The sequence below is a fragment of the Conger conger genome, chromosome 10 (assembly GCF_963514075.1).
Source record: "Conger conger chromosome 10, fConCon1.1, whole genome shotgun sequence".
In the NCBI taxonomy this organism is placed as follows: domain Eukaryota; kingdom Metazoa; phylum Chordata; class Actinopteri; order Anguilliformes; family Congridae; genus Conger; species Conger conger.
In genome coordinates this window covers 22145157-22158886 of record NC_083769.1, presented here as the reverse complement: position 1 = coordinate 22158886, position 13730 = coordinate 22145157, and the positions used below count along the sequence as shown (strand labels likewise).

Here is a 13730-nt window from a genome sequence, read left to right as displayed (position 1 = left end):
CATGAGTAAATATATTTGAATAGTTTTCCCATAATGTTTGAACATGACATATATTATTATTATTATTATTATTATTATTATTATTATTATTATCTGTGTTGATGATTATATACACCTTTTTCTTCATTTCGTTTAAGGGTGCCAGTAATTCTGGGGCCCACTGCATTTTCTTTTTTTTAATACAGAGATGTAACCCAACATTCAGAACTCTCTTGTGTGTGCTGCATGAACCTTTGGCCTGCTGGCTTTAAAGTAGGCGTGTTCCATGGCCTTCTAATTCTAATTCTAATTCCGTTATTATAGCTACCAGCTAACGGGGGATCAGGGTGTCATAACAGCAGCATGACGTTGCATACCAATGCAGTAGAGCCAAGTAATGCAGCGAGTCAGTTTTACCGTTGGGCAAAACGGTAGGCTATGTCGTTCTGCTCAATACCCCCATGCACAGTAAATTATATTTATTATATTGTATATGCGTCGGTCAGTCGCACAGAACCAAGACGTTCTTGGTCAGTCGAGTGCCCTTGCATTAGCAGCAGTAGTCTGACCTCCATACAGTTGGTGGCAGCAATACGCTGTTGCAGCCTTCCGTTATCCATAGGCTCCAATAACCAACTGAAGAAGAAGAAGAAGAACCTCTGCGCGTTACAGAACCGGTATTTGACGGAACGTAAGGTCGGGGTTTCACTAAGGATTGGGGCGGACAATAAATTGGAGGGTGATATTCAGACAGAAATGCTCGGAAGACATCAGAAAATGATTCCCAAACGCTAAGAGGGTGATCACGACGGTTTGAAACAAGTTGCGGCTTCAGCTCATGTTATTTGGATCGGATAGAAATGCGGCCTTTTATGGTCTGTTTTAAATGTTGTTCTCGTTAATTGGTTTGCCGTGTCATTGAAGGTCCACGTCTTCTTTTACTGGAAACTGCACTCGACATTGCCTCGTAAATGTGTACACAGTCACTGCGAAGGAGCAGACGATTGTGCTGTTTTAGCGCTGGGTTTCGGGTCATTCTTTAACTGCCACTTGTGCTGCTGTCACGGTTTGTTACGCACTTCTGTGGTTGCTGTAACCTTTGGGCGGCACAAAGCCCCCATTAACATTAACAATATACTGAGCGATGGCCGTTTCAGCGAGCCACCGGCGACTGCCCATGGGCGTGCGGACATTTAGTGAACTCTTCGAGATTGCGACCACGGGTTCAAGCAGGTCCTGCCGCAATGTAGGGTCCAGAGCCAGACTGAAACAACCAATCAGGTGAGAGAACGTTAACCGCGGCCACTTTATGATAAAGAACTTGAATCGTGAATGAGTATGCACATTTTAAAGCATGTATCTCCACTTTAATAGTTAAAAGTAGCCTGTAAAAATACCAAACACGAAGAGCTCTAAGAGGATATTCACTGTTGACACATATTGAACTTGACAGATCATTAGGTGTCTTAAGTCTATCGTATTTTATCCTAAGTGGCAAAACGGCAGATATTACTGGAATAATGATGATGAAGAAAATGTTTGACAACATATCTGTGGACCGGTTCATATCATTTGTGCGATGAAAACGCTTAAGAGATTTTGTGTGGGTTTGTACAAACAGCTTCATGCATGCTAGGATCTGGATATAGTGTCTGTGCCCTTTATCTATTAAGGTAAGGGCACAGACATTTTACGTGACTTGTGACAAGCATGAATGTGCCCTTTGACACTCATGTGTCCCGCAAGACATATTGAGTGTGCTCTGATACACACATGTCCCATGACGCACACAGATGCCCTGTGACACTAAAATACTGTAGGCTCCTTTGGACGCTTTGCTGAATTTGAGTTTGGGAGAGGCTGGAATGATCTACTGCTCCAGGGCTGTCATACTGTTCCCAGCTCTGGCAGTCCACCTGTCATTGTGAACAGCAGGGAGAGAAGCAGGGAGAGAAGTTAAATGTTTTGATTTTTGCTTGTAGGGGGAGATTGAAACATTATCAGATCTCGCTTGTATTCAGCAGTCTGAAACTGTGGAAAACACACTCCTGTTTTTCATGAACAGTCCTTCCTCTGCATGAAATACAACAGGGAGTTCTGGGCCAGAGGGGTGATGCATGACTACTTGGTCAAGAACGATCCCGTTACAAGAAATACCTTTGCAACAGGTTTGTCACATGTTTGAGCAGTGTTTAACCTCACCCTGTCTCTGTCCTCAGTGTTGGTTCCTCTCGAGGCCTCTCCAGTCTATAAAAAGTGTGACGTTGGGCTGAGCTAGCCTGCACGTCCTACCCTCAGATTGTGTGTTTCTGTGACAGGTCTCACGTACTTGAGAGTGTGTGGGAACGGCACAATGTTTGCGTTGTTAATTGAGCCTTGCCAACTCTCACAGTCTGCCAGAGGAAACCTCCACTGTACAATCTCTGCAGGACCTTCAACAGATAGATAAGGTGCAGATTATTTGCCAGTTGATTTTTTCCCCTTTCATTTCTGGCACAAAGGTGCAACCTGGCAGCAACCGCATTCACTGGAAACTAGCCAATGACTTTTGACGTCATCTCAGCGCACCCTGTTGCCTTTGGGGGACAAAGAGGTTGTCCTTCTGCGTCACAGAGCAAACTTTGCGTCAAGACTTGAGCTGTTTTTGCTCCGTGTCACCTGCTCCTCCAGGACACACGGTCTGTGCTGAATTGGACCATCACTGGGGCAAAAAACCAGGTGGACCTGTCTTGGTATTTGTGGTGGTCCCTCCGGGGGTTTGATTGCGTAACGGCAGGCCTGCTGGAACACACAGCCCTTGGTCTCTGACCCTGTGACGTAAGACGCCCGGCTATTGCGTTACACCAGCAGCAGGTCGCTCCCATGTTTACACACGAAACCCAGCAGCTTCTGGACCTGGACTGGGACAATTCAAAGGCTGGATAGGTTTATGCTGGAATGTTTTGTTTTGGGTATTAAACTGTCTTTCTTCTTGATACGCTTTAATTTTTTGACTGCAAGAAGCCATTGTTTAGAGCAGTGGTTTCCAAACTCTACCCTGGAGTACCCCTGTGTATGCTGCTTTTTGTTCCAACCACAATTGCCATTAAATAATTTTAACAAGCTGTTAATCTTTCTTAATGAGGTGCTTTTTTCTTAAAATGGATTATTTACCTTAAACCACATTATGCCAGAAATAGCTTTGCAATGGCATGAATAATAAAATTACCATGTTCATATTGTGGTTATTACACCAAAATATAAGCAATTACATAAGCAACACACAGATAGACTGAGGTTAACTAGTAGGCTCATAATTATTATATTATTTATGGTATGCCCTGCTATCTGGCAAAATGTGGTTTAAGGGGTATTAAGAAAAATGAATAGCTTGTTAAAATTCCTGGACTGCAATTGTGGTTGGAAGGAAAAGCAGCATACAAAGGGGGACTCCAGGACCGAGTTTCAGAACCACTGGTTTAGTTTGGTCAGATTTTGTTTTTTTCGCATTTATCTGCAGATACCTGTCATCTTGTGGCATCCTGATGACAAAGACTCCTAGAATACTTTGCTTCCATGACTGGGAGACGCCATCCGCTTCCCCACACAGAACCTTCATTAGCTTCACCAACAAGAGGAAGGAGTACTCGGAGCGTAGAATAATGGGGTAAGACGAGCCATGTGTCGGAATACAACTGCAGTCCTGCTATATGCAGCACAGCGTACTGTACTGCACACAAGGGAAGGATGTCTGTAAAGCAGCAAACCTCCAGACCAAATCTTAAACCACCATGAGACTGCTACTCCATTCAGTTTTCATTTGAGACAAAAGTTAAGTTCAACTTAATGTTTACTCAGAAACAGGCAGTGAGGCTTAATAAGGCAGGGTGAAGTGCCTTTAATAACATGGTCACAATAGCATGGGAAGTTTAGGGGACTGCTGTCCATTTACCGCAATGCTATTTTGGATAATTATTATTGCAGATTTAGCTGCTTATGCAGTGATGATTTTCCACAATACAGAAATGCATTTGAAAAAGTGTGCAGAAAAACGATTGCACATATTTTTGTAAAATTTGTCAAGGAATAGAAAAACTGTTTTACTTCTTATTGAAGGAAGAAAATTCTTGAAATGCACAAATATCCATATTTACTGTTAGAAAAAATGTCTTCTCTCCCTGTGTGTGAGCAGATACTCGATGCTGGAGATGTACACCGTGGTTTCCAACGTGGACGACTATAAGCTTTTTGTTCCATGGTGCAAGAAGTCCCAGACGATAATGAAGAGAAGCGGGCACGCCAAAGCGCAGCTGGAAGTGGGGTTCCCCCCCATTGTGGAGCGATACACGTCCATGATAACCAACGTGCGCCCCCACCTCGTCAAGGTCAGTGACCAGCGCAACCCCCCCCCCCCCCCCCCCCAAACAAAAACAGGACTTTGTGGAAGACAACGATAAACTTATCGGAAGAAAACAGCAAATACTTTGAATGAAACTGAAACGTTACTGAATGAAACACTACACAGTCCACATCAAAGTGACGGCTAATAAATTAAAAGACTGTTTTTATAACGAGTTTGGAGTTCTTGAGAAGTCATCTGAAACTCTGGACTCAAGATGGTATTTTGATGATATCAGGCGTTCAAACACTCTGTAGTTAGCAGTGAAGAATATTTCCTCTAAAAGTCCTTGGTGGTGATGCTGACAGGCTTCTTCCCTCACTGTGCCCTGCAGGCTGTGTGTACGGACGGGAAGCTCTTCAACCACCTGGAGACGATATGGCGCTTCAGTCCTGGTCTCCCGGGGTATCCCCGCACCTGCACTGTCGACTTCTCTGTGAGACCCGTCCCCCTCCATACCCGAGACCCGTCCCCCTCCATACCCGAGACCCGCCCCCCTCCATACCCGAGACCCGTCCCCCTCCATACCCGAGACCCGTCCCCCTCCATACCCGAGACCCGTACCCCTCCATACCCGAGACCCGTGCCCCTCCATACCCGAGACCCGTCCCCGAGACCCGTACCCCTCCTTACCCGAGACCCGTCCCCCTCCATACCCGAGACCCGTACCCCTCCATACCCGAGACCCGTCCCCCTCCATACCCGAGACCCGTCCCCGAGACCCGTACCCCTCCTTACCCGAGACCCGTACCCCTCCTGACCCGAGACCCGCCCCCCTCCATACCCGAGACCCGTCCCCCTCCATACCCGAGACCCGTGCCCCTCCATACCCGAGACCCGTCCCCCTCCATACCCGAGACCCGTGCCCCTCCATACCCGAGACCCGTGCCCCTCCATACCCGAGACCCGTACCCCTCCATACCCGAGACCCGTACCCCTCCATACCCGAGACCCGTACCCCTCCATACCCGAGACCCGTGCCCCTCCATACCCGAGACCCGTGCCCCTCCATACCCGAGACCCGTACCCCTCCATACCCGAGACCCGTGCCCCTCCATACCCGAGACCCGTCCCCGAGACCCGTACCCCTCCTTACCCGAGACCCGTCCCCCTCCTGACCCGAGACCCTTCCCCCTCCGACTCTGTTCCTCAATGGGATATGTCCACCTGAACTGATTCAACCCCCTCTCTCTTTCTCACGCTCTCTCTCTCTCTCCCCCCCCCCCTCTCCCTTGCTGTATTTCCCTCGCTCAGTGATGATAAAATGTGTGGTTATTAATGGTTTACCCACTACAGGCCATTTACCCACTCTTTATCCACTGTCACATACCGGACAGGCAGTTCCATGTCTATGCCCCGCCGTAAGACTGATCATTTATATTGCTCACTCATTTCTGTGAATTGTGGGAGGGATCATTGAAATTGCTCTCCCTCTTCCTCTGTCTCTCTCTACCTCTCCCCCCCACCCCCCTCTCTCTCTCTCTCTCTCCATCTCTCTCCCAGATCTCCTTTGAGTTCCGCTCCTTGCTGCACTCACAGCTGGCCACAGTGTTCTTCGACGAGGTGGTGAAGCAGATGGTGGCGGCGTTTGAGCGTCGCGCCGGAATACTGTACGGCCCCGAAACCCGCATCCCTCGCGAACTCATGTTCCACGAGGTGCACCAGACGTGAACGTGCGTGTGCCTGCGTGTGTGTGTGTACCCTCTCATTGTACTGTCAGTTAATCTGTTACCCACCCCCCATGGGACACTCAAACCAAAGAGTCCCTCCTCACACTTTCATTTGGCCACACAGCTCCAGCTACTGCAGGTCATGTTCCAAACTGATGGACCAATCAGCTCTCCACCCCCCGTGTCGTTACACTGTATCCGTTTTCAGCACAGAGTACAACAACTGCCACCACCTACCTCAATCTGGGTCCCCAACCCCACACGTTGCTATTCTTACACCCTTAATGAAATTAAATGAATTGTATTACCGCTCGCAAATTAGAGAGAGATTAGCAGACAGTTTGAAAAGTTGTATGAGGAAGTGTAGACACCAGTTCTCTTGAGTGTTAAGAAGGACTTTTTGCGTTTGAACTAACACCGGTGAGCGGTTGAGCCTGATGCTACAGCACTGAGATTTCTTCCGGAATTTGTGACATCATACTCCCATACTCCCTCCTCGGAGCCCAGTGACAGGCGAGGGTCTGTAGGCAGCGGGGCCTCATCAGCCCTCGTGGATAGTGTCAGCAGCAGAGGGTTGCTTGGTCAGTTTTTGTATTCCCCACCTCTGTTTCCCGATTGGCACAGCGACTACAGAGATACTCTTATTTCTTATTTTTTAAACTCCACACCGTTGCTCTTAGTTCTTCAATATCTATAAAATGAATAGGGACTCAATAAATGTATAAAACAAAAACAACTGTTATTGCTATTTTCATATTCATAATGCATTTTGGTTCCGTTTAATTAAACGGTGAATCAAAAACAGTAAGGCTTTTGTTTGAAGATTTTGTAAATGCACGCACAGCCAGAATTAATGCAGGCAAATGAATCCTGCACTTTGTCGTTCACACAATTGGAAAAATCCAAGGTCTGGCAAATGAACGTATAGTCTTAGAGGAGGCTGATTTGCGTATTTACAAATGATATATTCAGTGTTCAACACGCATCGCATTCAGAATAGATTTTACTTGCTTCTTTTAGATTATTTTAAATACAGTTGGCCCGTTTTGTTCTGCGGTTGTACAGAGAGCTTGAAGGTGCTTGAGTTTCCTGTCGGTTTGTGCATTTCATGCTGGTGTTCTTTTTACGTAACCGTGCATACGCTCAACAAAAATAGAACTGGCGCCAGGGTTATATTGTGTTTTTCTCAGTTTTCTCAATTTTTTCCAAATGTTGTGTCCCATTCTTACCATTTCATTTACAAATAAAATCCTTGCAAATTTTTCCATGAAAATTGCTATTGAGAAAACACTGTGGGTACCTTGTAGCCTAAGGTCCAGCTCCAGTGAATGCATGCATTTATGCAGATTCTTAGCAGATACCTTTGGTCTGTGGGTGATTGAGCTTGTGTGACGCAGGTGTTTTCCCTGACTGTGGTTGAAGCCAAGTGGGAGTCTTAACAGCTGCGGTTAGCCTAGATATTCCAAAACATTCCAAGGTAGTTTGAAATAGATCTGGTCTGTGTTGTACTTTCTTTTTTCTAATTGGGATGGCTGTCTAGTTTTGTGTGATTTCACTTCAGTCAGCCTGAGCTCCTGAGCAGTCACTCTGCCAACCTGCTGCCAGAGCCACTCTCGCTACCTTTTTATTGGTATCAAACCTGTGGCATGACTGTAGGGTGGTGTTTGTAAGAAAGGGAAATGGAAACGTTATATTTAATTATTTGGTGAACGGCCAAATAATTTGGCACTGAATTCACAAGGCTCATGATGCTTTCACTCTTTGGCTGGTGGCTTTTGCTAAAGCTGGTGTGTTTTGGTGTCTTCCTGTTTTCAGGCAGGTCAGTAGGGAGTATGCACACACACACACACACACACACACACACACACACACCTACACACACCTTGCACACGTGTTAATGCACCGCAGAGCAACTTGGTGCTTGTTTCAGGTGGATATTTAAACGTCGCACACTGGGTGATTTTCAGGGCCCAATGTGAGATTTATCGTCCCATGCCAGAAAAAGGCGAAGTGAGGCAGACATGAGGGGGGCTTGATTTGTCACGCAGGAATAAAATGGAGATCCATCAGATAGGATTGTTTGAACAAATCAATCCGACCACATTGCAGAAGGCTTTCTGATCATTCTCACTCTCTCTTGAGGTCCAAACGGCAGGTATTTGTCTGAATGTGCTGACCATGATCTCTCAACTGCCTAATTTAGTCTCATTCGTGGTGGGGCATGAGGATGTCAGAACCTAGGGAAATGCAGGCCTTTGGGAAAACCTTCTAAATCAGAGCCTCTGGCAGCATTACGGTGCCTTTTCAGCCTGGCCTGACATCTCGTTGATCAGCCTGAGGGCCGTGTAACTGCTGGATCCCAAGACATAGACTTGTGGCTTGCAGTGACAGACTGAAGTATCATCCATGTTATTGATCCTCTATTAAGCATTCTTCAAGGAACACTCAGGCCAAAAGAAAACTATGTAAAACTGTCAATGAAGGTCCTCCTTAAGACCTGCTGTGCTGTGTCAGAATCCATGTCATGAATTGCATTCCTTTATAACATGGCTGGTGATGCAGGAGACATTATGATAAAGACATGTTTATGACCACTGCTGTAGTGCTCATGGTGGCTTAATGCGGGGCTAATGAAAGCCATACGCAGTTCTTCTGTACAACACTTAGTAGGAAAAATGGGCAAAGAACTGGAAATGTTTGCAGTACTGGTACTGTTTGCGGAAACTATATTTTAGAATTGAGTTTGAGTGTATATAAGGAGGATAATTAGGTCTTTTATATTGTATCGCATGGCAAAATGGGGTTAAAAAGGGTGTGCCTACAGGCATAGGCTGTCTAGCTAGTGATTTATTTTTAGAAAAATACAAGAGATAACTTTAATACATACAGCATGACTTAAGAAAGAGAGAAAGGGATATTTAATGCAAGGGGGTGAAATGTGATCAGTGTTGTGTTGCTGTCTGTGACTGCATAGCTGTCCAGCAGTAGTATTTGTTCTGAAGGGGCTGTGGCTGCAGTAGTTTTCAGTGGTTAACAGCATTGTCTCTGAACCCGTGGCTTGGTTTGAGTTCAGTGGTTAACAGCATTGTCTCAACCCGTGGCTTGGTTTGAGTTCAGTGGTTAAGAGCATTGTCTCTCAATCCGTGGCTTGGTTTGAGTTCAGTGGTTAAGAGCATTGTCTCTCAACCAGTGGCTTGGTTTGAGTGCAGTGGTTAAGAGCATTGTCTCTCAACCCGTGGCTTGGTTTGAGTGCAGTGGTTAAGAGCATTGTCTCTCAACCCGTGGCTTGGTTTGAGTGCAGTGGTTAAGAGCATTGTCTCTCAACCCGTGGCTTGGTTTGCATTCGTACACAGCCAGATTCACAGACTTGTTTTATCTTCTTTCACCTGACAATTAAAAACAAGGCCTAGGTGGCATCTGATGCCGACACCGGATTCATTTTTTATTTATTAATTTTCATCATTTTTACTCCCGGTGCTATGAATTGAGAAGCACAACGCTAGACGTCTTATTGGTTAGATTTGTTCGGGGGACTGCATAACGAACGTGTTTGCACTTCTTTGATGATGCTGTTGGGAGATAAAGGGGGAAAGCGTAAGGTAAAAGAGACACTATACAGCTTCACCTGTTTTGTGCTTCATGAAGCCTCACTCGCCCACCATTAGAGTATTTCATTGTTTAGGAAAAGGCCCATTTTCTGTGGGATCAGGGCACTCCATAAACGGCCTTGCCGGCATTCACCATGCATCATTTTCACATTCACCACTCCTCCGATTGACCTGCTTAAAAAAAACACTTGCTTTCAAATCACAGCTTTGAAAGTACCAAAGTGAAAGTTTTAAAATGAACTCGACAGACTGATCTTTCCCTCGCCTGTCCAAAGTTAGCAATGTCCCGTGTGGTGGTGCACTTCATACACTGACCGATGCTCCTGAGAACACTCTTATCCCGACGTCATCAGGGAGCAGCACATGACAGCCCGTCTTCGGGGGGTGTCATGAGCGCTGCATTGGCAGCAGTGGCGTTCCTGTCAGAATCCCTTTGGCCTGCAGGGATCTCACCCACCTTGCACAAGACCTGCAGTGGTCAAGAGAAATACACAATGTCACTTTGCTTCCCTTTAATCGGTCATTATTGTATTTGTTGATGAAATTTAGGATGTAGGCTGATCGCAAAGTGTCCTTTTACATGTATACTGTATATATGCTGCTCTTATTTATTTTCCAGTGCTGGTAAGGACCCTTCAGAAGAATGTATGTTGTTCAAAAACACTTTTTTTGACAAGGATCCCCACATTATATATGAGGACTTTTGTTTGAACAATTTTGGTAAAAATGATATTTTAGTGCAGCGCAGATTATTGTTGATATTGGAGTGGGGGAGGGGCGGGGTCCTTGTTTTCTGGTTGAACGTCCATCTGTCTGGAAGTTTAACGGAGCTGGATACGAGTGGATGTAACGACACTTGAAACTCTATGGTGCTTTATATTATATTAATATTGTCAATAATTATTTCTTTAGCTTGGTTTAATTTCAATGACTTCAATAAATTTTCATTTCTGACAGCAATATTGGCAACTAGAACTTTTTGAGTTTTATGATAATCTAGTATGATTTATTGTTATTAACTGTAATTCTGTAAGATTTGAGAGGGGGCTCCCCATGGCAAAACAGCCACCAATCATTTCACAATATTTACTGGAATACGGTATACGGTTGAGTGTTTTTTCTGTATTTTATGTCAGGCAGAATCGGGTATCATGGTCTTCATTCTGTGGCTCCTTGGGGTGAGAGATAATTTGTCAGGGTGTGCCTGGTTCTGGGTGTCCTGGTACTTTGAAGGTGCATTTCAGTGTCCCATTTGGCTTTTGACCGTTTATCTTGCATGAGAATGTTTAGATACAAATATTTGACTGGATTTAGACCTTGTTCCGTTTTGTTTTTTCTTTTATTTTTTTTACATATTCATTGCAATATTTTTGCCAAGGCTAAAATGGGGAAACGGTTTTTACATTTTAATTTCATGTAATATAACTTGACAAAAAAAGCAGTTATAGAACAATGCATAAACAATGCACGTCCTTTTGTTTTAAACTGTAAATATTTTTTTAATTACTGTCTACAGTCGGGAGCAGGTGTGTATGTGGTTGTGTGCTAGTCTTGACCACTGTTCATGTACAGTAATAAACTGACGTCAACTCTGAAATTAGCTGGCCTTAGGACTGTATTTTGTGTAACCCGAATTCCCACTGCTCTCATCTCATAGCAGAATACACTCAGTGAGCACTTTATTAGGTATTTTACTTTTTTTTCCTTTTCTTTTTTTCTTATTGGTCTTCTGCTGCTGTCACCTATTCACTAAAGATGTTTGACACGCTGTGTGTTCAGAGATGCTGTTCTGCATACAAATGTTGTAATGTGAAGTGATTTGCGTTCCTGTCACTTTCCTGTCAGCTTTGACCAGTCTGGCCCTTCTCCACTGACCTCTCTCATTAACAAGGCATTTTTGCAAGCAGACCTGCTGCTCACTGGATGTTTTTCGCACCATTCCCTACTCTAGAGACTGTTGTGTCTGAAAATCCCAGTAGATCAGCAGCTTCTGAGATATTCAAACAACCCTGTGTGGCACCAACGATCATTCCACAGTCAAAGGTACTTTTCACACCCGATCGCATTTCTTCTCCATTCTGATATTTGGTCTGAAAAACAACTGAACCTCTTGACCATGTCTACGTGCTTTTATGCATTCAGGTGGCTGATTAAATATTTGCATTAACAAGCTGGTGTACAGGTCTACCTAATAAAGTGCTCAGTGAGTGTATATCCCGTGTTATATTTTTGCTGCTTTATGCTAACAAAGCAGATTACTGGTTGCCAAGGTGAATGTAGGAGGAGCAGTAAAGTAATGCTAATGGCTAATGCCATTTCCTCATGCTGTGAAGGGCAAGGCAGACTGGACAGAGCCCTGAGAGAACATAGAGCACGGTGGTCTGGCCTTCGGTTGGCCTGGGTATTCTGATGCGCCCCCAGCCAGACTTGATTGGCTTTGGGTGTGAGCAGTCCAAATCTGGTTATTTTACAGTGGAACTCTGCTTCTGGAAAGGCGCCACATGGCCCTGTGGTCATTTCCTCCTTTGCCCTGCTTAAAGTTTCAGTGCTGACCAATTGTTGGCCATGCTTTTGACCCTCATGTCATGTCATCAAGTGACACTGGAAGCTGAAAGAAAAGCTTTTCACATACCAATTCCACACGTTCAATGCCACCTTCGCTCACCTGGACTGTGTATTTAATTTGTTTGAAGAGGTTGTAAACTACTATATGGAATATTTAAATTAAAAAAATGAACATGTTTTTGCATCCATCTTTTGTTCATGAAAGCAGTTATGGGGATTGCACTCGATTCAAAATTGTTCATCAGAAGGGGGGTTACATTACATTTGGCAGACGCTCTTATCCAGAGCGACGTACAGCTGATTCGACTAAGCAGGAGACAATCCTCCCCTAGAGCAATGCAGGGTTAAGGGCCTTGCTCAAGGGCCCAACTGTTGTGCGGATCTTATTGTGGCTACACCGGGGAGCAAGCGGGTCCCAGTCATGTACCTTAACCACTGCACTACAGGCCGCCCTACCTTGCTAGGTTAGTTCAGCAAGGCTCACCAGCTTCTCCATTCTAATGAATTAATTTTCCTGACCCATTAAGGAGGGATGTTACACCTTCTCAGAGTTTCATTGATTCTGTGTAAGAACAAAATTAACCCTGGAACGGACCACTGGAACATCTGAAGCTTAGCCTTTCATTTCAGCTAAACAGGAAGTATGAATGTTCACACACCTCTCCATGTTTTATGACCTCTTCAGTATTCCACAGGTAGACTCTGCATATGTAGGCAGACTAGCCCTTCTAGACGGGCTCAAACAGCTTGAGGACCAGACAAATGCAGAAAATCACTTGACCTGTAAAAATGTTCGATCATCACATTAGTAAAGGAACGAGAACACATTTTAAGGTTCCAGTGCAGCAACACTTTGTCTACTAGTTTGCAGGTAGTAAAAATTGTGTGTAAAGCCATTTTAGCAATACACAAGTTTGGTATGTTTACCTTACCTTTAGCTGTGGGAGGAGTTTGCCTACATCTAGAAAAAAGGAATTATGAGACAATACAAATTGAAAGGCAATACAAGTTTATATTTTATTGAAAGTATGGTATATGGTAAAAACATGCACAGTACACAATACAGTCAGTAAATGTATTGACTTTCTACAATAAAAGTTGAGGTCCTTTGTTAAAAAATTTGTTTTAGATCCCCTGACATATGAATTAATTCTGGCTCAAACACTGGGAGATGGGTAATGTGAAATTAACAGGCTGAGGAAAGGGACACTACCACGTTTCATACATGGAACAAATATAGAACCTGCCGGAACAGGAACTGTAAAGATGTGGGAGGTGAATGTATGGAAAGAATGGCAAGAATCTCTGAACTGGTACTGTTTGGAGGGGGAAGTGGCCTCCTGCCTTTTCAAAGGGGCGATCGGGGGTGGGGACAGAAATCAGAGTGGGGTAATGGCATTTAGGCCAGTTATTTATAAGCTGCACACAGAGCAGCAACCCTAAACGAGACAATCGTTGCATTACACCGTTCACACTTCAGAATACACACTATAATATGCCTGCAGATTACCATTTTAAACAAGGAACCTC

At 44.7% G+C, this 13730-nt stretch overlaps 1 protein-coding gene across 1 annotated transcript; it reads left to right on the top strand.

Annotated features, from left to right (window-relative positions):
* The first annotated feature begins 630 nt into the window (after positions 1-630).
* Positions 631-12376, top strand: coq10a (coenzyme Q10A). Its single transcript, XM_061256964.1, has 5 exons — positions 631-1260; positions 3479-3625; positions 4151-4343; positions 4692-4793; positions 5861-12376. The coding sequence occupies exons 1-5, from the start codon at positions 1124-1126 to the stop codon at positions 6026-6028; spliced, it is 747 nt and encodes a 248-aa protein (XP_061112948.1). The 5' UTR covers positions 631-1123; the 3' UTR covers positions 6029-12376.
* The last annotated feature ends 1354 nt before the right edge of the window (positions 12377-13730 follow it).

Excerpts from the sequence above, each read along its gene's own strand:
- coq10a (XM_061256964.1), top strand. The coding sequence starts at position 1,124 with ATGGCCGTTTCAGCGAGCCACCGGCGACTGCCCATGGGCGTGCGGACA. Across the intron at positions 3,626-4,150 it reads TCGGAGCGTAGAATAATGGG|ATACTCGATGCTGGAGATGT; the intron begins GTAAGACGAGCC and ends GTGTGTGAGCAG. Across the intron at positions 4,344-4,691 it reads TGCGCCCCCACCTCGTCAAG|GCTGTGTGTACGGACGGGAA; the intron begins GTCAGTGACCAG and ends TGTGCCCTGCAG.